Source organism: Spodoptera frugiperda, chromosome 18 (genome assembly GCF_023101765.2).
Source record: "Spodoptera frugiperda isolate SF20-4 chromosome 18, AGI-APGP_CSIRO_Sfru_2.0, whole genome shotgun sequence".
Taxonomy (NCBI): Eukaryota; Metazoa; Arthropoda; class Insecta; order Lepidoptera; family Noctuidae; genus Spodoptera; species Spodoptera frugiperda.
In genome coordinates this window covers 6,405,568-6,432,324 of record NC_064229.1, presented here as the reverse complement: position 1 = coordinate 6,432,324, position 26,757 = coordinate 6,405,568, and the positions used below count along the sequence as shown (strand labels likewise).

Below are 26,757 nucleotides of genomic sequence, written 5' to 3'. Positions count from 1 at the left end.
TTAGGGCCGAACGACGACTAGATAATCCGTGAAATTTACATAAAATTAATTTTTTTTTGAGTAAATTTACTAAAACGGTATTTCATGCACAAGCATGAAGCGGCAAATTCAAATTAGGGATGGCTCAGAAGCTTTTAGGTATTAAATCATGCAAGGCTTCCTTTATTTTCAGTGCTTAACAGTAATTGCTTTCATTGATTCTTTAATAAAGTATCCCCATATTTTTAATAAAGAAAAATAAAGCCTAAGTTGGTGTCTAACTGCATACGTTACATTCTGAAACTGAACTAAATTACGGAATAGCGTGCTGAATTCAAAAAGTTTGCACTGCGGAGTGACAGTTAATATTTATGATCACTGTTTTGTTTGATAGTTTGTACATTGCACAAAGTACGAAATATTGATTTTTGCAATCCTATAACGGTATTACTAACTTTAACGCAGAAATCACTGACGAATCATGGCGGCGCCGGCAGCGGCAGGGGGACAAGCAGAAGATGATGATGACGTAAGTACCTTTATACCTGTACCTACTAATATTTTTGAAACACATGTACACACTACCCTCCGTAGTCTCTTTGATACACCAGAATTTGTACAATTTGAACTATCTCAAATGTAGTGCCGTGAGCTGACGTACTTAGGTACGTACCACTAACCGTACTCTTTTCTGATAACGGAGGATGGCTGGTGTAAGCCTAGTAAGGGACCGGACATGAGGGTACGACTTTACCAGTTCAAAATCAGGAGTAGGAATGGTGAGGTTATTTTCCTCTGGCCTCGCCCAGGCGGGAGAAGTCATTAGGTGACTTTCCCCACCAAAAAAACCTCTCTTTTGTTGAAGAGCCTCATTTTCCAGCAGTGGATTTTCACGAATTTTTGATTATCTATTATATAAAAATAAGTCGGGTTTTCCTTCCTGACGCTATAACTCCAGAACGCACGAACCGATTTCCACGGTTTTGCATTCGTTGGAAAGGTCTCGGGCTCCGTAAGGTTTATAGCAAAGAAAATTCAGGAAAATTTTAAGAGAAAAGAAGGAAAACAGGGAAAAGCATTGGTGGCGAAACGGAGTTCGCCGGGTTTGCTAGTTATAATTATAATATTACTAGAAGTTATTATTTTAATATTACTCAAGCAAGTATAACAGCTCACACATAGGACCCACTTAGTTTTAAGTCAAATTTCCGTGGTGCTTGGCGACTGGGCTTCTCCCAGTTGTGGAGTTTCTTTGTGCCTTAAGGCTTAAGTCATTCTGTCTCCTGCATTAAATTCACCGAGGGAAGTGGAAACTATCGTTTTCTTTTCTTCTCCTCTAATAATATCTTCTGATTTATTTCGTTGCGGAATCCAAGACAGTCATTCATGTCCCTGGGACGCGCCGGACTTCAATGTTCCGGTGTTTTCATGGTTGTATCTACTGTAGATCTTGGCTTAGGTACAGGAGTTGCAGCGGTATGGGAGGATGTGGCGGGCTTGACCCATAAAAATAAACCAAGTCAGCTCCTACCCTGTCTGTATCGTATTTAGGTATCATATCAAATTTCATAAAAATGCGTTCAGTATTTTGACGGCCAAAGCGTGCTTGACGGACAAACAAACTTTCACTTTATAATAATATTATACTGTGCTTATTTACACAACCAGTAGCTAATACATTAAATGTTAGGTAGATATATAATAAATTATTTATTAATAAATGTAAACTGCCTTTACAGAATGTAATATTCAACGTCGAAGAAATACAAAAAATCGTAAGGGACAATGTGGAGCTGTGTTTGGGGGGCAACACGTTCAGCTTCACGCGAAGCGCGCAATGGATTTCAATCATTACCGATAAAACTCTAGCGAGATTAAATAAACTGAACAAACCCTTCAAATATATCGGTAAGTATGTAAACACTTTTTATTACCTTCCTGCTTCACCTGTTAGTACACACTTTTTTTTATGAAACAAGCCGGTAATCGTGCAGACATATTACCTGATGGTAAGCAATCGCCGCCGCCCATGGACACTTGAAACACCAGAGGCGTTACAAGTGCGTTGCCGGCTTTTTGGGAGTTAGGAATTTAAGGGTTGTTGTTCGGGAATCGGGGATGGGGAAGATTGGGAAGGGAGGAATTGGGCCTCCGGTAACCTCACTCACACAACGAAACACAACGCAAGCGTTGTATTTTCCTATATTCCTAACAACTTTTCTGGCAGTGGCATCTTCGAGCAGTACTTTCCTATTATTTTTTTATACTTCAGCAAAGCCATCTGAAGCAACTAGTAGCCATTGTCACCAGCCTGTCCAGGCACAGGATTCACACACTCCCTCTCGCCTCGCTCAAGGCGGGAGAAGTCTTTGGATGATTTTCCCCCCTCAAAAAAAAGGCACAGGATACAGGTATAGGTAGGTACCTACTTATTGTTTATGGAATACAATTTAATTTATCACTTTTGTACCCGCAGTGCGAATCACCATCACTCAGAAAAATGGAGCGGGTATTCACACGGCAGCGGCATATTACTGGGATACCGCAACTGATGGCAGTTGCACCGTGCGTTGGGAGAACAAGTACATGTATTGCATTGTCAATGTTTGGGGCCTCGCCCTTCAGCTTTAAATAAAATGATACATAGCTTGTATTTTTTCGACTCTTTGTTTGAGGTAAATATTCCTTCCTCAATGTGAGGATTCATATTTTATATGGGTCTTGGTAACAATCTTTGAGATCGTGATCGTGAGGCGCTTATCTCTCCTGTGTAAACTTGATGCTCGAGGACTCTAGTGTCGATATACCATTCGTACGTAATGTTCGGCGTACCTCACATTTTTGCCATAAGAAAAAAACGCAATTTGTTTTCAACCTTCCATTTTATTCAAGCACAAGTCTTCCGGGGTCAAGTAAAAAACAAGACCCTTTTTTGTGTCTCGTCGTTTCTACAAAGCGACATGTGCGTATATTTTTTGTCCCTTTAAAGTATTTTTTTTTGTATTAATTTAGCTTCATGCAATTAAGTAATGGGCTTGTAAACTTCTAGATCAGTAAATAAAACAAAATATAAAGCACATTTTAGTATTTTTATTTTTGGTAAAATTTACCACAATACAAAATAATGATAGAAATAAATAAAGTAATAAAATGTATAGACAGGTCATAGAACTATGCATTGTAAAATTGGTGCTTTTAAAGCAATTTCATTATAATTTATAATAACATTAGGCAAAATGGCATTGTGTACATTTAAAAATAAAAGCATTACTTTTAACACAAATAATATCAAGGGCAGATGCAATACACTTAATAATTAACGCAAAATGATTCATCACTTGGTGATTTGGTCTTTTGATTTCTAATTAATTCAATTTTATGTATATGTTGCCGCTAAAGTGAAGCTACGTCTGGGCCCATGACTGATTACCTAACCTGCAATTCTAAATATACTATAACATTCACTAGAGAACGGAAATATTATTTGGCAAAATAAAATGAACGTTCGCCAACTACCGTTGACGCTTCATTTCCTGTAGGTGTTCTCAGGTGATATAGTGATTTTAGTCCAATTGATTAAATATGTCTAATTAGGTCTTTAGTTGTCCAATTTCATTAATTCGTTGATTTAGAATAATCATCACAATATCGGGAACATATACATGGAGTCACGGAGCGATTGCCAATGGAAGAGTGAGCCTGCGTCTCTGGGAGCCTTCTTTATTTAAACAACTTGATGTTATACTGAACTCAACAGCTCTCCCTACATCAACCACGGCTCGCACCGCCACTGTACACACGACTAACAAAATGCACATATACACAATTTTAAAGCATTCATGAGTCTACCAAACAAATCAACTTCATTATAAAACATTTACAATTGATATAGTCCATTGTTAAAATCGACATAACCATTACGGTTATATCTGTAAAATAACTTTACAAAAGAAATGTCGAGGAAAGAGGAAAAAGAAACGCATGTTAATCTTATGACAAAATAAAAACTACATCTTTAAAAATATTGTGTTAATCTTAATAATCAAGTGATTAAAATTACCTGTACTTTTATTATCATAAACTCGATGTAGGCTATAACTTCGACTAACTTCTCGTATCAAATGTAAACAAAATATAACAACCTTTTTATAAAAAGAATGGCTTATAACCGTTATGGCTACGTTCGCATCATTTCAGTACTAAAACCGATAGGACTAGTCTACAGATATATCCATACTGGCTGGATAATATCAATTTAAAACACTGATGGGAACACAGTCAACACAGTTTACATACAACAGAATGTTTATCAGCAATCTCTTTTTAGTTTTAAATTACATCTGAAGTTCAGGCTGTTTGTCTACGAAAGTGGCTCAATATTATGCAATATAAACTAGTAGATATGTTGATCAAAATGATAAATCCCGCTTTGGAATTACTTTTCCTAATAACAACTAAATAACACTAAAATATCAAGTTCGGATCCACTTACTAAATGGATATTGTGACTGATGTCTAGCTTATACTTGATGGCTGTACAAGATCACATAAAATGTGAATAATTCTAATAAATAACACAGTTCACGAAAACAATTTTAAATAATATTCTACAAAGTAGACAAACTGCCCATAACAAAATAAAACAAAGGCTCTGACATCCGCTAAAACAAGACACCTGTATAACAAAGTATGTAGCACATTATATATTTAAACGTCAATTATATGCACAGCTTATTACAACACCAAAATTTTACCTTAGCTATTGTATATTTAGTTTTATAATACCACGTAAAACAAGAGTGGATATAGTAAGAAGTGAATGTAGCTAAACTTCTAAAAGAACTTTTAATGTCATGCTAATAAGATATATTATCAATAAGTGGTCTATTTTGATTATTTATCTACCTACAGTTGTTTAATATAGAGACCTTATTGACAGCATACCAGATGAATTCAACATTAAAATTCCTTTAATTTTCACATTCCTTGGTTCTCCTCGATTACAGTATTACATTAAAAGTATATGACCCATTAATTATATTAGAAATATGGAACATTTATTATCATGTGCATCTTGTTCTAACGTACAAATTTAAAAATGACTAATAGTTACCTCTTAATTCGGGCCTACTTTAATCTGTCCTATTTGAATTTATCTATAAAATACTTGGGGACACATACAAGTTATTTTAATACTGCTATTATTAGATGCAGTAACAAATGTATAGTTAACAGTTATTGTGTGGCATGGTACCCAAAACAATTCAATGTGTCTTTGTTTCTGCATCTAAATCTGTATATTACTAAAACAATAAATTGTGAAGCAGATTTACTAGCAATTTGACTGATTCATGTGATGACTGTTATTGTGTGATGCATTAAATTCAGTCTATAAATGCTTAGGAAAAAAATGCTATAAAAATTATATTTGCCAATTAAAACAACACACAGGCAATCGATTAGAACATTAAAAATATATATCTTCTAAATTAAAACCAATTAAGCTTTGCTGAAGTAGTATTAAAGCTAACAAATGTGCATTTTTATGATAAACCGTGCTTCGTAACTGGGAGTGATCCAAGTGTACATGTCGACGGGACGCGCAGTGCGAGGCTGCGGCCCCCGCTCCGCGCACTAAATAACTTATTATATACACCGTAAAATATACTCTATAAAGTACAACCTACCACTATGACTACAATAAAACGATTTGTCGTTTAACTCATTATTATGACAGATAATTTCTCTTATTTACAATTTTACTATACAATACATGATAAAATTACTAAAAAGTAACATTGTACTTGTAACTTCGCTACCCTCTCGAATGTACTAACTTTATTATTATTTATGCCTAAAGATCCCTCGATATATGTACACATACGCGCTATGTTAGTCGAGACTTAACTGATCACAAGTAAAGAGAAAATATAAGAACATAATGAGGAACAAATATACACTAACTACACACTAACCATCTCTTACCCGACAGATCCGGGGCTACTCATATCACATCAAAGTTAAGTGCACACACTTAAGCCGTTCGCGAGTCAACTATCCATCTTAAAAAGTCAACATAACTAAAATATATTTACAAAATGTAAAAACCTATCTCAAAATACGATTTTCCAAATAAATCTAATTCAAAATTATTATAAAATCCAACAACTCTAACACTGGGTAGATTCAAGAAAGAGATCATATTAAGATTCATATAAATTGTTTTCATGTCCGATAAGGTAGGCTCCAGTAAGTCTAAGTGTCAAGATACGAGGTGGGAGTAACGCGATATGTGAATTTGACTTATTGTCTTACATACGTTAATATGTACACGTAATAATTGTGCTCGACCCAGTATTTCATCATCAAGCATTCATTTCCGCAAGCTACATTCTAAATAGGCTTACTTAGAACTCTCACGAGATCCATCGATTTATATTTTGCGGCGAACCGTCAAATATGTCCGTCCGATTACAAGTCACCCACGTTATCACTAAGTTATACGTCTAATTCATTTATGTACTTCTAGGATTATGCTATTCGTTAAGTAAACCTGTGAGGCTGGAAAATTTACTGATCAAAAACACTACATGACTATCACAAATTAATTGCTACAATCACTGTTTGCAGTATTTTTGTTCGGTTTTACAGCATTTTAAACCTCTTTGATCATAGATCAACACAAGCATAATTGACACAATCAAATCACTCACTCTTAACGGTTGTTCATAGTTAGTTAAGGTACTTGCGGCACTTCTTGGCGCCGCAAGTGCACGGTATCTTGACCTCTTCGAAGGGGAACTTGTAGTCGTAGGTGAGCTCCTCTCCGATGGTAATACGGCGCAGGGCGAAGATCAGGATGTGTTTGTGTCCATGGATGTCCACAACGCGCGAATAACAATTAGGCTAAAACAAAATAACACACATTATTAAAACTGCGACAAAACCTTCACTAGTAATTCTTAAACAATTATTTGTGAGACGAGAGAATAAGAAATAACAGTTGTTCTTTGTATTATCAAACTCACATCACAGGAGTGGTTGATGAACCTCGCAGCGTTGCCCTTGAGCGTGGCGTCCACCACCAAATTGTCGTCGATGCGGAACATGTAGCAGCCGCCGACTCCGCGCCGCCCGCTCATCGCTTCATATCGCTTCTCTCTCTGATCCGCCAACACTGCGCGGATCACTTCGCCCGCGTACTCTATTACCATATCACCTGAAAATAAAATAAAAAAATGTCACAACGTTTTCTTTCAAGGCAAATGAACAAATGAAATAAACTGGTGGAAAATAGACGATTTAAATTGAATCTAGTTTTTACCTTCTTCAATATCTCGTTTGCAGAATAATCCGCGTCCATGAATATGTGATCTGTAAACGCCTACGGATGCTTTAGATGTCTCTTTCAGTTGTCTGAATCTCATAGCCGGTGGTAAAGTTGCAAGGCGCCTGAAATTTGAATAAAGTTTCCAATCAGTTAATTTTGTTCTATTTATTTATGATTTCAGATATAAAATATAATGATGTATGTAAGAATGATCACACTCACCTAGAAATCGAGCTTTCTCCTTCCTGTCCTCCAAACGGTGGTGGCTCTTCCCTGAAAGGCGACGCCATCCAACTAAACATGTCATGATTTTGTTTCCTAGCGATTGGTCCGGTGCGAGCGCTTCCCCACGGACTTTCTTTGAAGCCCTCGCTCAAGTCTAAGTCATTATCCCAGCTGCTTAACTGACGTCCTTGACGCATCTTGTATTTGGTGCAGCGGCTTGCCTATAAAAGTAAAATTATTATTAGTAAAACATTCCAATAAAAACATGTGTGATAAATTAATCACTTGCTATTAACACTTACCCCAGGTAGTTGTTCGACAAGATATCTCAGTGCATTGTTGTTCAGTCCCAGGATATGTGCCCCTGATAGACTAGCAGGCAGATTGTACTGAATCGGTGGCAATCCCGATTGCTTCCGGGCATTTTGTACAGCCTCCACAACTTTGGCCCACAAGTCAGTCAGCGAAGAAGAGGTGTAGTTGAAGCCGTCTTCTGATGTTACTTCATAAATTAGTTTGGGTCCATCGTCCTTCGCTGGCTCAGGAGCAGGCTTGGGTGCGGTGGGTTTGTTTTCCTTCGATGTTTTATTCTGCTTCTTAGTCGCAACTGGTTCTACATCAGTTTTCCTGTCTCCCAAAGGTCTCTTCATAACTTTACTGGAAGCACTTGGCACTTTTGGTGCAACTGGAGTCCTGTTAGTATCTTTTTCTGTAAGCACTTTGGGTGGTTCGACATCGATCATCTCTGCATCCAAACTGGGTAAAGACATCTTAGAGCTGGTTTCAGTAGACTCAATGATTCTACCAGTATCCATGCTCGTTGTAGCAGTACTTGTATTGGCCTGGTGTATTTCGGTTGATAGCTGCATGGCCTGAGCAGCTTCTCTTTCTTCCTTTTCTTTCTTGGCCTTTTCCAGTTCCATCATACGCTTTGATTCTTCAATCGCCTTTTCTAGATCGCTGTCAATAGTGTCATCTTTTATATTCAAATCTGGCATATCGTGACTCACAGGCCTCTGTTTGGGCACTGCAACAGTTTTGGTGGTCTTTGTAGATGACTTGCTTTGTCCATCTCTATGCAGAGGTAGTACTCTGTTCATAGGTCTCATAGACATTGGATTGACGACGTTAGTAGGAATGCCAGATTGCTGAGTAGGAGGTGCTTTTGGTAATGATATGCTCGAGCTGTTCTGTGTCGGCAAATTGATCGTATTGTTCGCCACAGGCATACACATCAGATTATTAGCGTTATTCTGATTTTGTAGTAAGTTGGTATTCGTCTGCAGAGGGAAGTTTATGTCAGCTGCAGCTTTAGAAGCGATTTTGGGATCAACCAGATTGTTCTGGACCGTGATATTTACGGTGTTGTTGCTCGAGTTTACGTTAATGTTCATAGGAGCACTATTTGGAATAGCCTGGAATGGTACATTGATCATGGTACTGCTGTTGTCGTTACTTGGTTGGAAAGCAAGAGGATCAGTCGAAATACCAGCGACGTTGCTGTTGGTGTTATTGGTGACCACGCGTATGTTATGTTGTTGTGGCACATGCTGATTAATGTTGCTCTCCAGATTTGCATTGTTCATTCTGTTTCTCTCAGGTAAATTGATAACTCTGTTGTTATTTTGAGGGTTCATTTGCAAATATCCGAGTTGGTTGCTTACAGATATCGTATGGTTTTGCTTTTCATTATTAACCATATTTACTTTAGAACAGTCTTTGTTATTTGGTATATTTGGCATGGATAAGTTGTTAGTTGGAGGAGGACCCATTAAATTTTTACCTCGTAGAGTGTCTTGTGTAAACTTAGGCGGGTCCGGCACTGGGATTGTACTTCGATTCATTTGGTTATCCATGTTAGTAATACTCTGACTTTGTGATGTATTATTGGTGCTCATGCTGCAACTACTGATATTCATTTGCGAAGTATTAGATACTTGGTTGCTGATCATTTGGTTCTGGTTGTTAGCAGCGTGATTTTGAGAATTATTTAACATCATGTGGTTAGGAGTTCCCGACATGAGATTGTTCACGTTGTGATCAGTAGAGTTGGAGCAACTCATTAACATGTCGTGGCCAGTCATGTTGTTCTGGCTGCCTGGTCCGTACATGTTGCTGTTGTTTACATTGTTCATCATCATATTGTTGGACATGTTCGAGTTGTTCACATTCATGCCATGGAGCATATTCCCTGTGCCCATGCTCATGTTATTTTGATTGGTATTCATACTCATATTGGGACATATCTCCATTGTGTTCTGATTGTTGGGGAACTGCGCGCTATTATTGGAACAGCTCCCACTGCAAGAGCTCTGTATATCATTCTTTATGTCGGGAATGTTTGGCATATGCATCATTGAGCTGTTCATCGATTGATGATTAGTATTGACAATTTGCATTGTACTGTTGAGGTTGGAGTGCATGCTCATGTTGTTCATAGAGTTCATTTGATGTTGCATCATTGAAGAATGTTCCATGGAAGTCCTGTTGTTCTGGATTTGATTCATAGCATTCATATTTTGCATGTTCATTGAGTTACTGTCGTATCTATTCCCGTGAATATTTGGCATAGAGCCAGAGTTATCCATCTGGCTGGCTAAATTAATATTTGGGGCATTTCCCGACATATGATGCATATGTATATTGTTATTGTCCATCTGCTGTCGGTTATGCATTTGGTTGGGAACATGTTGATGCATATTCATCATGTTGCTGTCGACATGGGTTCGGTTATTTTGTATCTGCATCACATTCGACATCTGGTGTTGGTGATGTAGACCAACATTATCCATTTGTCTGTTCTGTTGCATGGACATTTGCTGGTTTACGTGCATGGTATTGTCCATTTGTCCTCGAGAGTTGTTCGACGTGTGATGATTCATCTGCTGCATATTATGCATTTGGGAATTGTGTATATTATCCATAGATCTATTGGAATGCATATTATGACTCATGTTACCCATACTATGAGATTGCATATTGTCGATCATCATTCGGTTATTTTGCATGTTCATGCTTGTCATTGTTTGTTGCATATGCATATGGTTGAGATCGCCCAAATCAGACCGATTTATATTATGGCTGTTGGCTCCCAAATTATGCATGTTCATTGACTGATTCATAATATTAGTGTTGTCAGGAGTGCTTCGGTTGGAAAGCATATTTGTCTGATTATGGTTTTGTTGTTGATTCATCATATTATCGTGGAAGTTCCTAGTTGGCGTCTGTTGATTAATCTGTTGTAATTGGTTGTTTTCAACTTGGCGGTTGTGTTGAATTTGCCCATTCATTATGTGAATCTGGTTGGGGGCTGGGATTTGATTATTATCATGCGACATCATCGGCATATTGTTACTGTGAGACATGTTTGACGTATTCATAGAACTGGACATGTCATGTTGCTGGTTTGATTGCATACTGTTGTCACTAGACACTGAGATGTTCATTCTACTATTAGTTGTCTCTTGACACGACATGTTCATATTTTGTAGGGAGTTATTGCCGGAATTCAATATTTGCACTTGTCCATGTGAGCTGTTATTAGATAACGAGCACATTTGGTTTTGATTATTAGGTACAGAGATAGTATTCTGATTGTTCTGTAGCTGCGGTCGCATTACATTATGAGGAATGATACTGATCGCAGGAGAGTTGTTGATATTGCTGCTCATCTGGCAGTTACTCAGCTTATGAGTGTTCATCTGACTGGACAAGTTATCGTTGTTATGTTTGTTTTCCACAGGTCCCATGTTTTGGAAAGTTTTGTCATTGTTAGCATGTTGTTGTGAATGTGAAGCCATTATCTCTTGTGAGAAATTCAAATGACCACCTTCAGTTTTTGAAAGAGCATTGATTTTGCTCAACTTTAACGAAGTATCTGCATCAAAGTTGCTGTTCATTGCTGATGATGGTGGGTAGATGTTTCCAGCAGTAATCTGAATAACATTGTTTGATGTAGTATGTGATGTTGAATGGTGGCTCACATTGAGACTCTGCTCGAATTGGTGAGAATGCATATTCATGGTCGACATCGAGTTATTGGGCATTTGTATCAAACAGTTCTGGTTACCCTTGTCATGATCATTATTCAAATGCGACCTTCCAGCCATTACATTACTCTGGATATTCATTGAACTGGTGTTGACAGTGCTTGGCTTCACAGTAATGTTCTGGTGTTCAATTTTATTATCCATGCTGGTATTGATAGGCTGGGTGATTTGCCTCCACGGCGTAGGTGATTTTATGCTTTGTGTCACACTGATGGTAGGCATGTTTGCGTTGTTAGAATTGTCATGCAGGTTGCCACCACTGATTTCAATAACATGAGAATTCTCGAGCTTGTAATTTGTCTTAGCTGGTGGCGCAATAGAACTCGACACAATGGGTTGTGTCAATGGTATTGACTGCATAGGGAACGATGTTGCTGGTACCGATTGAGAGATCGCCATCACAGGCTGTCCGGTCGACGACACGAGTGTTACATTCGGAGACATCGACACAACACTGGGTTTAGGTATGTTTCCTCGTTGTATGTTCTGAGGCGAGCTTGAAATAGTCATGCCGTGAATTTGTGAAGTAATAGGGTTTATGCTCTGACGGCCAGAGATAATAGCTGGACCTGATTGAGAGCCAACTGTTAGCGGTGCTGGACTCATTTGTATTACTTTAGGTGTCTGTCGGTTGTTATTGCTCGACTTATCAGGCAACGGCTGCAACGTCAGGTTAGGAACAGTAGCTTTAACATTCTTAATAGATTGGGGAGATGACTGTACTGTTTGCGCAGTAACCACGTTAGGTGTCGACGATACAGCCACGCTGTCTCCTACATTATTCACCACAACGTATCCTGTGGGCACTTCTACGATCGGTTCTATCTTGCTTGCTTGGAACACCTGTGTAGTTGTAGCTGAAAAACTACTGTTTTGTGCAAGCACTCCTTGCATAGCTGTTGACACAAATTGTTGTGAAGACATCACTGTGTTTTGGACAATAGTCTCCAGTCCATAGTAAACAGGCTGTGTCGTCGTTAAGTACATGCAGCCAGACGGGTCCGTTACCATTTCTAATGTAGGCGTGGAGCCTAGAAGTACTTGGTCATTACAAAATTGTGGCAATAAAGTGCCCTGTGGTAAGATTGTCGTACCTCCTGGGCCTGAAGAGATCAGGGTATTGCCCTGTGTTTGTAGTGTATTCGGTATGATAGTTGTCTGACCATTGCTAATACCACTTTGTGGCACGACCGTTGCTCCTGCTGTTTGTAATGTGTTATTGGGCAGCAGAGTGGCCTGTGACGTAATATTTCCATTTGTCAATCCTTGTATTGTTCCTTGTGGAATGATGGTAGTACCATTTTGGGTATGTATCGCTTGTGGAAGAATCGTAGGTCCGTTGGGACCCTGAGATATAATGCCTTGTGTTTGGATTGCACCCTGAGGTAAAATGGTCGCTCCTTGTTGAAGAGCTTGAGGCAATATTCCAACGTTTCCTTGCGGTAACAATACAGGTATTCCGCCGCTCGGAACAGCAACCAATCCTCCTGATTCTGTCTGTTGTATTTGGAATGTTTGCGGTACTAGACCACTCTGAGAGATAAACTGGGTGGGACCAGCTTTAAAGTCTCCTTGTGGAGCAATGGTTGCGATGTACTGCATGTTTTGATTCTGTTGTTGCGATAATGCCTCTACATAAGCAGACATTATGTTCTGGTTAGAGACTGGCTGCACTATGATTGACGGCTGGCCTGTCTGGTTGTTGGTTTGCAGCTGTATAACAGTGTTACCAGGACCTAGTGGGGTCTGGTTGATAGTAGTATAAGTCTTCTCCATTTTGGTTTGTCTCTTAATAGTGGTCGGTTTAGGAATTGGTCGTCCTCTACCACGATTTGTTGTTTGGAACATTGGTTTTGGTTGAACTTGGGTTGGTTGCTTTTTGGGAGACTTCTGCGTGTTGCCTGGTAATATTAACTGTTGTTTGGTTTGAGAATTTGGTGATTGTAACCTCTGAGCTGTCATTGCAGGAACAACGATAGTAGGATTGCCTTGTATCTGAGGTCGAATCATAGGTTGAATGTTTTGTATAATAGATGTATTAGGCATTCCCTGTATGGAGTTCACTGGCAATGCGATTGATGATGCACTGGCCATATTGGGGAAGTTGGCTACATGGTTTTTGCCTTGAATCATCTGTCCTTGGATCATACCCCCTTGTTGGTTCTGAGGTATTGTTAGGACCTGGTTGGAGTTTGATGATATAACTTGAATACCACCTGGTCCTGACAGCAGCTGTGTCATGTCATTGCCTTGTATTTGTTGTATATTAGCGTTTCCAGTGCCTGGTTTCACGCAGATGTTATAGGGTAGAATGTTAGGCTGCGTTATGATCTGCGGCGTCATTATCTTCTGACCGCCTGCAGAACTCGTCTTAGGAGGAAGTAGCATCTGTGGTGTCACGACTATTTGTGGTGAAGACATCATTTGTTGGTTCGTAGACACTTGGACATTGGTCGTTTTACTTTGGTCGAAAATCACAGTGCCCGACTTCATCTGTTCTGTTATTGTCATAGTCATTTCATTAGAAGGTCCTGGAGATGGTGTTTCCACAATAGTTCCATTTATTGTGATCTGCCTGGTATTGATAGAAGTCCTTCTAGCTGCAATACCTTCGGCTTTAACAGTATTTTCGGTACCACTGACAACACCTGCGTGTATTATCATTGGCTGAGCGAAAGCGCCTTGGAAAGCATTCTGTAAGGTCGTCAATGTTCTATTCTCGGGCGATTTAGGATTTTCGCTCTCACTTTCGCTTGTCGACATCATATCGCACGACGGGACATGTCTGTCGTAAGACTCCTTGTTTCTGTAAGTACATTGGCATCTGTCACATCTCACTGGCTGTTCAATGTGATTGGAGTTACCTGAGCCATCATCCAATGGCCGCATCACAAGTTCTGGCTGACCGCTTATAGAGTTGCCAGCAAACGTCACTGTATAGCTCTCAGTTCCACTAGCTCGGTACATGAACTGATTGGTCTGCCCTCGCTGCATATTGTCATTCCCATGATGGTTGTCTTCAGCGCCATCGAGTTGCTGTATTGGCGTGAAATCATTGTCATTGTCTCGAGGACTGCCTGGCCGAGAACTGCACGTGCTCTCCGAACCAGACCAGTCTGCGGCACCGTCTAACTGAGAAATAGGGCTACACTGGATTTTAGTGTAAAAGTCTATGACGTCAGTATAATAGCCTTCATTCTTGTCTGTCTTGCTGTTGCTAGGGTCCTCTTTTTGTTTAGGTGAAGTAGTACGATACGTGATGCCCGACGAATGCGCCGCCTCCTCACATATGGCACCGCTAGTGCATGTCTCTACTTTCACTTTCTTATCAGTATTGTCAGCCTCTTTTATCGAATCCATTGGATTCTCTGTCAAAGGTACTCTTTGAACAGGACTCAGCTTACCAGTCACTGTGGATGTTTTACCCATTTTGCACCTCTTTATTGTAGACGATAGTAGACTTGTGTCGAACTTATTATTCCAACTGCTGGATCTTTGTTGGCCGCGACCAGTTGTCAAGGTCTTGAGATTATGGCTCTGTAAAAGCATTTCGGATTTGCTCCTTTTCAGCTCTTTACTGCCAGTTTCGAACCTCGAGTTCAAGAGTTCATCGATGAAATCCGTTGAGCGGAAATCAGATTTGTCATTACTTTTATCATCTGACTGACCCATAGCGCAATAGAATTCGTTTTTGAGGTCTTGGAATATGTCTTGCATTGATATACCATCAAGAAGATCGTGGTTTAGGTCTTCGAATATAGCATCTTTGACTTCAGGTGGGAGAAGGTCAGCTGTGTTCTGTGGCTCCTCTTCATCCTGCTGTTCTTGTTTGCAAACATTGTCTAGCAAGTATTCCACAACTTGTTTCACAGCTAAATCTTCTAATGTCACTGTGTTACCAAACTTGATTGGTGACTTATCGTTTTTAAGCATTAATACAGACTTGCCAGTGCCCGTCTCAATGCTCTCATGCCAGGCACCAATCTCTGCCATTACTCTCTCCACAACATGAACATCTAAGGTGTGGTCTACTGTGATGTTCACACCAAAGTCAAAACCTGGCAGTGGTTCAGCAAGTATTAGTTTAGTCTTGATAGTATATCTCACAATTTTGGTAGGCTTCTTACAAGACCAGAAAAGGCGCGTACACGAAAAGTCTACAGGCATTAGGAACTCTTCATAGTCAGACACAGAAGGAACTATTTTTCCGAGGCTATGAACCGTTAAGGAGCCCAGTATAAATTGTACTTTGGTAATTTCACTGTATCGTTTCTTCTTCTTGTCAAGTTCTACATACACTGGCCTAGTGAGTTCAAAGTCAGCATCTTTCTGTAAACTCTTCTTTGGCACATCCTTGCCATGAGAGGGGCAAAACACCCTCTTGTCATCCATGAATGCACAAGTCGCCTTCCTCGCACAGGTATAATGATATGTCTCACTACAGTTCTTAGCACAACAGCCAACACTAGCACCTTTTAGTTCGCAAGCCGCGCATTTAATCATCTTCCCTCTGGATATGGCAGAGTGTACATTTTGCAAAGATCCATCAATTTCCTCAAAGACCTCTGCTGACCACAATGCACAGTTGGAATGAATCCAGTCGTTTTGTCCACAATAAAGTAGCCGCCCCTCCATGGACGGTGACCCATCACCCACAACTTTGCAAAGCACACACACTCTTGAGTCCACCATTGGATAGAATTCTAATAGATCTTCTTCCAATTTCTCACTGTCAGTTTCCAGTTTGGGCACAATTTGATCCATTGGTCGTTCAATAGATTGCACAGCAGCTTTGATTTTGCTGTCAGCAATAGCAAGGTCTTTCATGGATTCAGAATCTTCCTGCTCACCCTCAACTTCTAAGTTGGGTTGCAGGCAGTTGTTTTCACAGTCAAACCAAGGGAATGTCTCTGAGAATAAGTCCTTGTATATTGAAGTAAGGTCATTACTTGTTGTTCTTTGGATGACCTCCTTCATATCGTGATTGAAGTCTTTTAGTGACACATATCCATCACTATTCACTCTTTTCTTGATGTCTAGGAGTGACGGTGAAATTATTCTGTCGCCGTCATCACTGGTAGAGTCCATTTCAGATTGTCGTAAGACAACTGGGCTCAGATCCTGCTCGCTACGAGCTTGCGGGAATCCTTTCATGGGTTCATCATCATCTGATATCGCCTCATACTTGTCATCGTGTATAGTTGTCGGCAACATTGTAGTAGCCTTCTCAGACTTTGGTTGTGGAGGATAATTTTCATGGACCTCAACACATGAAGCCTCAAATTCGGTTTTAGTACCGTATAGTCCAGTAGAGAAGCATATCTCCTTATTCTGCATCAATGGCTCTTGCAGATTTACAACTTTGTGTGATGTATGAGGAATTTCTTCCTTTTCCATGTCAACATCTTGTAACAATGATGGGCACTGCCACACGTGTGGTGCGTGTGACTCGTCTTTGTTCTGCGGCATATTCCGCCTTCCTCTCGCAGTGTTTCTGTACACTTTAGTCTCAGAAGTCTTCATAGAAACATCGACGACATCAAACTGAAGTTTTCTAATAGCTTGGGGTGACATGAGCCGGTAGGGCTTGTTCGGTACAGGTGTATTTTTATGTGGCGTTAATTTTAGTAACGCACAAGCTTTCTTATTCTTAGCGAGCAGCTTCAGTAGATGAAGAAGTCTTCCTTTGAGGTGTTCAGTGAGCATTTTCCTCCATGGAGGATCGACAGGCATACACTTACAGCAAATGTATTCGATTGAGGGTGGTAAGGCTGACAGTAACTGATATCCTTCGCCTGTCAGACCTTCACAACTGGCGTGGACCCATCTACCGCACCAGCCACACTCCATCATCTGAAAATGTACAATACATAATGTATGATAAACCTGATTTTGTGATCTTTTGTTTTATATTAATTAGAGATTAGAGTTTAGCATAATATATTACCAAGGAATATTTGGAACATACCTTGCTATCAAAGTCATTATCTCGGTAACAAGCCTGGCACAGCGGGCAGTAGTTGCCCTTTTGCCGTAGCTTGAAGCAAGGCCCGCAGAATGGTAGGCTTCCTACGAACTTGCTCACTCGGCTGCTGTCACAGCTCTTACATTTTAGGCACGCACTGCAGATCTGGAAATTACATTGAACAATTTTTTAACAAAAATCAACAATGACTTCTTATAGTTTTAATTATTAACAATTATAATGATTACAAATGTACTTCAGACAAAATGTACTGCCACAATGTAACTTTTAAAATGGCCAGACACTGAATAGTGTTAGAGAAGAGTTGAACATACCAACTCAGACCACCATAAGGCAAGAAGGTAAGCACTGTGAGGTAAGTAGTAATTGGTACTATAATGTTTGTATTGCAGCATTAATAACCGTTTTTTGTTTCTTTCCATTCAGTTTCTTTCTTATAATAATTGACTTTGACTTTTGCAAGTGAAATATTTATTTATTTATTTATTTAAAGTAAAATAGTACAACATTACAGTTATTACACCAAAGCGTTATACATTTCATATTATTATACTAAATTAAATTGGGCAAAAAATAATAAAAACATAAAAGGCAAATAGTACAAAATAAAAAGAATACAAAAAGAACAAACAGTAAAGGAAAAAAAAAGATAACTTAAAAACTAAAATATACCAGTTAAGGCCAAACTATACAATAAAAAATTAAAAAACACAATTCAAAATAAAAAGTTACTGGATACTCTCACACAACTGCATGCATTGTTTACATACAGTCTTCCAGTTAGATGCAAATATATCACACTCGGGTGATGATGCCAGAAGATCATTTATCAGAGTGAGAGCACGAACAAGTGGCGAATGCGCATAAGATACCGTGCGGGCGCTGGGTACGGCCAGTAAGCAGTGATTGCGGGGCCTTAGTTGGTACCTAGGCACATCAGGGACAGACAGTCTTACCACCCGCGCCACTATTTCCGGGCAGTCGGAATTACCCCGTAGAGCTTGACAGGCAAATATAAGGAGGCTGTAATTACGTCTTACTTCTAGAGATTGGAAATTCAGCATGCCTAGTAAGAATTTAGTTGGATATAAATAGGGATAGTAACCAAATCGTTTTTTGTAAAAGAATCTTAGAAATGCTTTTTGAACTATAGATCGGTATGGTACCTGTGGCCAGTCAGAGCGATGGTCAGGCGGGGGCGCAGGCAGACAGGCGGCGTGGTAGTGGGCGGCGCAGGCCCGGCAGCGCAGGCGGGCGGCGGGGCGCGCGCAGGCGGCGCAGGCCACGCAGCGCGCGCACGTCCAGCCGCCGCCGCCCGCCGCCTCCTCGGCGCACCACGCGTGGTACCACTCGCAGCACGACCAGCACACCAGCATCTGCGCACCACTCGCACGCATTATACACCACACAATAAATAACTACTTCTCCTCTATAAAAACAAAAGACGATCGCCAATAGAAACTGTTATTGGCCCGCAGTTCACACCACGAAGGACCGACTATGTATTTTGTGTTCTATAAAAACAAAAGCGATCGCCGATAAGGTTCTGTGCAATCCGCCTTTGGGTACAGTATGTATCTACTGCGTAGGGAACTCTCAATATCTGATCCAGTTCTTTTATAAACACAACATTTATCTCTTTAGTGTCTACAGTATACAGAATTACAGACTATACAGTGCACTTAGATTATACACATAAACAAAATGCAAAGTAATGTCTACTTCTAAACAAAATATTGACACTTCACTACTACTGTGCCATTAGGTTGGTTAACATGTAACTTACCTGAGTTGTCAAAGTAGAAATTAGACATTATACCCTCTTCTGTATAAACTTAATTGTGCCAAATTACATACACATTCACCTTCAGATGGTAAATGCACAATAGTTTTCCTTAAGTTAAAAATTTTAACATTCAACTGGTTATTTACAAGTAATGAATAACAAACTTATTTACTTGACATACTTTGTAAATTGTCTTTTTTAATAAATAGCACTGTATTGGCAAGAATTACCTATACATATATGAGTTATTGGATAACTGTATTTACCTTCTCTTTGCCTGCACTCCCACACAGGAAGCACAGTCTAGCAACAGTGAATGAGCCAGTGCCAATAAGTCCAAAACCTGAGCTGCACACTTCATCAGGGTCATAGCTCTCCCAAAAGTCAACACAAATGAGCTCTGGCCTATTCTGCCCACATTTCTGAGACCTACTTCGAACCTGAAAAAGAATAGTCATATTAGATCACAATCTTTATATCAACTTTATTGTATCTTAGTACAAATATTAAATAAGTAAAACTTACATTAGTAATGTTGGTAAGAGGCTTCATGAATGTCTTCTTAGGTACAAGATCCATAACGGTTTCATCTTCACTAGATTCAGCCTTGCTTTGTGCTTTGACAGGGATTGGCTGTTCAATCTTCCTCTTCTTAGGCTCAACCTGCACTTCTACATCACTCTCTTTAGAAACAATTGCATCTGAAATGATCTGAGGAGCTTTGTTCTCAGAATCCATCTCAGATTCACAGCTGGATAAGTCAGGGGTCTCTCTGTCTTTCTCCATAATGCATAGAGCACCCTCATCCTCAGTGGAAAGAGTCTTCTCCTGCTTTTCTTTCTCATCTTGTGTAGGGAATGTAGCAATAGGCTGTCCCAAGACAATAGATGCACTTCTACAAACATGTTTGACTCTCGGGCCTTTGAGTTCCACCTTTTGTCTTTTGGGGTCCTCTGTTTGTTTATTTGTATCAGTTTTATCTTTTTTCCTAACTTTAACCCTTGTCAACTGGCGCTTCCTATTAGCATTAATTTCTTCAACAGATTCACCAGTGACTGGACGGTCTTTAGTAGGCTTTTCCTGAAATATAAAAATATGTTATAAAATTTGCTCTTGTATTTTAATCAAATACATGCTTCTATTATATCTATTGAAAAATGTAAAATAAAAATTGAATAAGAAAATAAAAGAATACACAAACTGTCACATACCTCTACTTTTTCAATTTCCTCAATCTTCTTACTTGGCTTAATAGTGCCGAAAATCTTACTATTTTCGTTGTCTGTATTAGTAATAGCAAACACTGGTGTATTTGGAGTAGTGTTGCTTGCTATTCTCAGGGGGTTTGCCTGTGTCAAACAACCAGGCGTTTTAACAGCTGACCTCATGAAAGGAGGCAACATTGCCGTGAGGCCAGCTCTTATGCTAGGTGGTACCTGGAATGCCTTTAGGCACATCTTGAGCCAGCATGCTGGACATCGAGCTTTGTTAGTGCACCGTAGTAGCTTCCATTGTTGTGAACGGACTATTGGAGGTACATGACAATTTCCTGAAAACACACTTTTTATTACACTTCTACTTCATACAACATTTATTTATAGACTTAATAACAACAAAGTCAACTGACCTTCGCCTTTCAAACACTGCATAACAACTTGACCTGACTTTTGTGATAACTTTTCTTTCTTCAACATTTTGGATATAAACTTGCGGCATGATTCACATGAATATATTCCAAATTTCCTTGCCTGTTTCACAAACCTATAAAACCTTACAGCACCACAAACTCCACAAGTGACTGTTGTTGGGGGAACTGGAGCTGTAAACATAATTAAAATAGTTTTATACAAAAGTTCCAGGCACGTAATGAAAATGGATTTGATGTGTAACATGAATGAAATAAATACTTACAGGATGATGATGTTACAGTAGAGAAAGGCCCATCTAAAGCTGATGTAGACTGAGTTGGTGGATTCAGTTGTAATCTTGCTTCTCTAAGAATTATTTTTCCTCTGAGCAATTGAGATGCAGATGATTTATCTTTCTCTGGACTGGCGGGTGGTGGCTTTTCTTCCTCATCTCCACTTGCACCAGGACTGGCACTGTCCCAACTGTCTTCAGACTCAGATCCACTGCTAGTACTACTTGAACTACTTGCATCAGAAATGTCCATGAGTTTCCTCATTGCATGCCCTGTTCTATCTTCCTTTGGTGGTTCAGGTGATTTTAACTTTTCAATAGTCTCTAGATTAGAGTTTTCATCCTGGGAAGGTTCTTTCTCATATGAGAACAGATCATGTACTTTTCTATTGCCAACACTGAGACTAGAAAATGAATTTGATGTTTTGTCTTTGAAAAGATTAGAAGACTTTAATGGTTGTAATTGAGTATCCTTTGCTTTTTCATTCGAGTTACTTTTCTCAGTGTCTTCTTCATCAGGTGTGTCATCATCATTGTGCATGTTGTTAAACACTAATCTCTTTAATTTAGGCTTTTTGAGTACTTTACTTGATGTTATTGTGCTACTTGTAGTTGTTTGTTCCTCACCATCAATGAATTTCTTATTTGGCTTGATGACTCTTGAAGAATGAGCACTTCTAACAGGTAAAACAAACTTTGTAGAGCTTCCACTATCTTTCTCAACCGGTGATGCATTCCTGGGTGGAGGTGACATGCAACGGCTTTCACTAAATTGAGAAAATTTGTTCATAGGCTTTGATAATGGGTTCAGATTCTTCCTTAAATAACCCTCTTGATGTTCTGAATTAGATTTTGAGCTTAAATCTGTTAACTTTGCAGGTTTCAGAATACTGTTGAATGTAGAGTACTCCGTTTGTTTCAAAGATGACTTTTTCTTTATAATGGGCACAAGGGGAGCATGATGTTTCAGTGGGATCTTCTTTAGAGGGAAAAATATATCTTCACAACTTTCCACTGTGCCAAAAGTGACTGTTTTCTTCACTGGTTTAGGTTTTTCTCCTTTAACTGGCTCCATTTTGTTCTGAGACCTGGTTCTCACTGGGGATTTAGACAAATCGCTGTTGTTTTTGTCTTGGTGTTCTGTTTTATTCTTTGTTATATCAGTCACTTTATTCTGGCTAGTTTCATCGGCCTCCTTCTCATTATTGTTTTCTTTCTTTTCTTCCTCCTGGAAAGGTTAAATGTATATATGTATTTTGTCATGTTTTTATGAATATTACACTTTCTTATTATATAAATACACTTTAATTAGATGAATTGACTATAAAAAACAGTATTCAACATTCTATTCGTACAAACTACACACCAATATGCTGTCATAGTAGTCCCCGAGGCATAACCTTGAGATGTACAAACGCTGTTTTTTCTAATGTTTTTACACATTTTAGCAAAAAGTACTTTTAAATATGTACTGTAACCAAAGTAAAGCATGTTTTACATAAAATTATCAGTATAGTAATGTGAGTTGGCACTAAAATCATTAAGGTCTAAACTGATTTCATTGTGAAAACAATGGTCAAACAGATATCTTGTTTGTACACAATTAAGTTGATTACTACAGATACTACTAATAATTCATATAAAAACATCCAAAGTAATAAGTAGTAGTGAATAAAAATCCGAATTGATACAAAAAATGGTTGCTACAAGCTGTAGTTATTGAGAGATGAACAGTGTGTTGTGTTGCAATGAAGGTTATGTGTAGAGTAACAAAATGTTTAGTTTGTTTGTAAATAATATCGTATTTCAAGAGTGTTTGCGATGATCATAATACCAAACGTAAATATAAACGAAACAAATTCTAAACTCTACAATTTACATTTTGTTGACATGAAATGGAACACGCAAATGTCAAAGTACGTAGATACATAGTTGACGCTCTACCTATGCGATTAGCTCTTTGAATGCTAAATGCTACCTTGTTATTACGTAAACACAACATATCCGTGTGTACACTGATATTTTAATGAAACATACGAGAAAATATGTTGAAATCATAGCAAATCTGCTTTACCTCTTGTTCCCCAGCAAAATCATTAGCTGTAGAGCCGCGCGCTGGCGGGTGATTCTCTGGAGCAGTCTCATGGTAAACAGCTCCCGATAGAACACTAATACGTTTTCTGTTTTGGAATTTGAGTGGTTTCCCTGGGAATCTCGACCTTCCCATTTTGATTTGCACGTAAACGAAGAACACTCAGTGCGTTCCTAGCGATTGCGAGGAAACTGGCGCGCATGCTCGGGCCCGCGCGCTCCGCAACGCCATTTCACTCATTTATGCAATGTGTATAACAAATTACGACGCAGTTCTCATCGCATGTACGCTCAAACATAAACACTAACATCACCCTTCACATTATTCACTAAAACCATCACTTAACACTGTTTTTTGCAAAAGACGACATCATCCATCATTTTTAATGGTCGACTGGTTGTTAACGCCGTAGTCGTATCGCTTCCATTCAATTCAACTAAGCGTCAAGCTACTAGTGAAACAAAAGAGAATGTAACGATACTCCCGATTCAACAACACTATGCGTCAGTAACACTGCGTTTTGTTCCATTTGATTATTTATTTTATCACTAAACAAATTATTAAAATTGAATCGCCGTAATTTGACAAAGATGGCTGTTCGCCGCGCTTTAACAATAGCGTACACGAGTGATTAACGAGACGAGGCGCGAGGCCGCGGTGTGAACGACACCTGGCTCTCGGAGGCCAGTTATGGATTTTGAACCAATCGCGACGTTAATTCGGACCGGTATGAAAACAAACATGTCGCTCGCTACAGTACACTCGTTACCTCGCTACTCTATCTATACATAGAGGCGTTTCACTCATTTTTCGTCAATAAAAAGTTATGTTCACTTATGATCTACCTATTATAAACTGCGCGAACGAATCGGGTCACAATAACGACATTTGCTCGCTTCCAATGTTACTAGATATAAGCTAACTATTGATTGTAAAATAAATTTTATATCGTCTATCATTGTTTTGTTAATGTAAGTGTTAATATGCATTACATAGGTATAATAAATATTAATAACTCATGTAATCTCTCGATATGATTATCAACAGAGATTAAGATTAGAGAGAGAGCACTAATATTGCAATGCTATTAGGGAAGCGTTTTGAGAGTATTTAATAACGCTCGGAATGAAAACATCTGCCTTCTGCCTTCTCGGATCCTTTTGTTTGCGTCATTTTAATTAAAGCGATCAATTTATAGCCTTCGGCTTGGCAGTATGTGCTCAGTTTGTTTGTTTTTTAAATTCATTCTTAAAATTTGTAGGTACCTACTTAGATTTTATGATTTTTTAATTGAAATAAGGTTTTATGTTACTTGTATATTTTAATTAATTAGGTACCTACGTACCAATAATATTAAATACCAGTACGATAGAGTTAAGTTTACGTTAGATAAGTACCATTACATAATATTTTGTTAAGTTATTATTTTAGTAAGTAACATAATTTTGCTTATACTTTGTATTTTTGTAAATTGAGCCATTCGTGCTAAACTGTTTTTGGTTTAATTGTTACATATTATTTTCTTTTTTTTTCTAGAAAATAACTATATTGGTTCATATAACACTGTTATTGATCAAAGCCTTTACATATTTCGTAATTTGTATTAAAAAAATACTTATACAGATTAATTAACTTTAATAAACCGAATACAGTATTATTCGTACTAGTTATAGTACTAGGACTGGTTTTGTATATTGATTAATGCCTAATAGTATTAAAAAAGATTACTTTATAATAGAGGTTCAACATATTTATTTACTAAGTATAGATAGATACTTAATTACCTGCCAGATATGGTATCTTTCTATCGTATTCCTTTATCAATAAATTCAAACATTCAACTTATTCACTAAAAAATCTTAATATTACAATAATGCATTGTACTATCCTAGTATTGCTGTGGGTGACTGCCTATACAACATGCACATAAGTACGACGCGCATATAATACCCGCACCCTACCCTACACCGAACGTGAACCCCAAAACTACCGGTCGATCATGCGTAAAGGGCGGAGAAGGGCTGATAAAGAGGGAAGCTTGTCGGTGTTTGAACTCTAGATAGATTGCTATACTTATAGCTACAGATAAAACTTGCGGATTTTAAATCTAGTGTCGTGAAAAACTTTTACTTGTAGCGGCTAAGTTTTATACTGACCTCTAGCGTGAATTATGAGAACGAAAAGTTCCTTGCTGAAATGCTTCCTGAAATAGGCACATTGAGTACGCGCGGCATTTCCTCGGACTTGGATCGAAGCGAAACGATTCACAGACACAATTCTCAGTAATTTTCACTTAAAACACACTATTTTTCACATGAATTCTTGTAAACAACACTTTCACTATTTGTTGATGTTTTGAAAATAACAATCCGCGTGTAAATATTATGGTAGGAGTAATATTTACATCAGTTTCATTGCGCTGGTGTACGTGCGTGAAACTGTAGTAGCGAGACTGGCGGAGAGACGACGCGCATGTCGCGAGGGACACGCTGTAAATATAAAAATGGACAAACTCCCCTTCTTGGGGGCTCACCGTATGAATCACAGTAAATCACTAATCTCAGATGCAACACGGACAACTTTTTTGTTATATGATTTTCATCTTTGCGGTTAAGAATATCGCGATTATAGGCGGAAATACTTTTGAGGTGATTCAAATTTGAGCGGTATTGAATTATAATGCAAACTTCCGTATGGCTTGTAACGAAATATTGATCGACGCGACTCCCACCGTCGTTGTTCGACATTTTTAAAGGGCCGTTTTGGAAGGAGATAATCGCTGTAGATCACCCGCCTGCTATCCGTATTGTGCCCAAATCTGAGACCTCTTTTGTGGCAGGTAGCATTTTTTGTATTATTTGGGTCGCATACTAAGGACTTAGAGTAGGTAAAAAATGAGTCATGAGTTAGTTTTAAGTTGTTTTATAGTCTACAATACAAATGTGCAGTCGTCGGGTGATTGTATTAGTATGTGTGTACTTATAGGTAGCTGATTTACCTATGTATGTAGGTATAGGTAGGTACGTATCGAAAAAGTTAGATTAGCATTTAAAGATTCTTAAACGTATTTACTTAATTCTGTAATAACCCACACATTTAGTACTGAAACAATTTACCTACTTTTTTATTTTTTTATTTGGAAGTACCGATTTGATTACGTACCTTTTTCTAATAAGATACCTATCAAGTCAAAGTTCCCAGCTCGTGTTCTTAAATTGTTTGACATGTTCAAATTCTAAGATTAATAATAATTTCCCCTTTATAAAATTAGGAGACTTATCGAACTGTGGATACTTTTAATGTTTTTATTTGGGTATAATAATGTTCATTCAAAAAGATATTTCGGTAGTTGGTACCTGCGTACCCAAATTTTATTAACGTAGGTAACTA

General features: G+C 38.6%; 2 protein-coding genes across 5 annotated transcripts; one reads left to right on the top strand and one right to left on the bottom strand.

Annotated features, from left to right (window-relative positions):
* Positions 1–51: 51 nt before the first annotated feature.
* On the top strand, positions 52–3,058 carry LOC118278254 (dynein light chain Tctex-type 1). Of its 2 annotated transcripts, XM_035597400.2 has the most exons (4): positions 52–138; positions 445–508; positions 1,719–1,887; positions 2,456–3,058. In XM_035597400.2, exons 2-4 carry the CDS (start codon positions 461–463, stop codon positions 2,608–2,610), a joined length of 372 nt encoding a protein of 123 aa, XP_035453293.2. In that variant the 5' UTR covers positions 52–138; positions 445–460; the 3' UTR covers positions 2,611–3,058. The 2 variants fall into 2 exon arrangements, with proteins under 2 accessions (XP_035453293.2, XP_035453292.2); XM_035597399.2 differs by lacking the exon at positions 52–138 and having other exon boundaries at positions 265–508.
* On the bottom strand, positions 3,050–26,050 carry LOC118278097 (histone-lysine N-methyltransferase trithorax). Of its 3 annotated transcripts, XM_035597167.2 has the most exons (14): positions 23,350–24,265; positions 21,267–22,503; positions 20,983–21,174; positions 20,792–20,904; positions 20,567–20,704; positions 19,881–20,435; positions 19,622–19,795; positions 18,736–18,945; positions 17,552–17,713; positions 7,837–17,436; positions 7,532–7,755; positions 7,304–7,431; positions 7,008–7,198; positions 3,050–6,885 (listed from the first exon to the last, which is right to left on the bottom strand). In XM_035597167.2, the coding sequence occupies exons 1-14, from the start codon at positions 23,500–23,502 to the stop codon at positions 6,712–6,714; spliced, it is 13,251 nt and encodes a 4,416-aa protein (XP_035453060.2). In that variant the 5' UTR covers positions 23,503–24,265; the 3' UTR covers positions 3,050–6,711. The 3 variants fall into 3 exon arrangements, with proteins under 3 accessions (XP_035453060.2, XP_035453061.2, XP_035453059.2); XM_035597168.2 differs by lacking the exon at positions 23,350–24,265 and adding an exon at positions 25,524–26,050 and having other exon boundaries at positions 20,567–20,904; XM_035597166.2 differs by having other exon boundaries at positions 20,567–20,904.
* Between the last annotated feature and the right edge of the window lie 707 nt (positions 26,051–26,757).

Coding starts and splice junctions, on each gene's coding strand:
- LOC118278254 (XM_035597400.2), top strand. CDS start 461: ATGGCGGCGCCGGCAGCGGCAGGGGGACAAGCAGAAGATGATGATGAC. Junction 509..1,718: donor AAGCAGAAGATGATGATGAC/GTAAGTACCTTT, acceptor CTGCCTTTACAG/AATGTAATATTCAACGTCGA. Junction 1,888..2,455: donor CAAACCCTTCAAATATATCG/GTAAGTATGTAA, acceptor TTGTACCCGCAG/TGCGAATCACCATCACTCAG.
- LOC118278097 (XM_035597166.2), bottom strand. CDS start 23,502: ATGGGAAGGTCGAGATTCCCAGGGAAACCACTCAAATTCCAAAACAGA. Junction 18,946..19,621: donor GGAGTGCAGGCAAAGAGAAG/GTAAATACAGTT, acceptor AGTGGTGCGCAG/ATGCTGGTGTGCTGGTCGTG. Junction 17,714..18,735: donor ATCGCTCTGACTGGCCACAG/GTACCATACCGA, acceptor TGTAATTTCCAG/ATCTGCAGTGCGTGCCTAAA.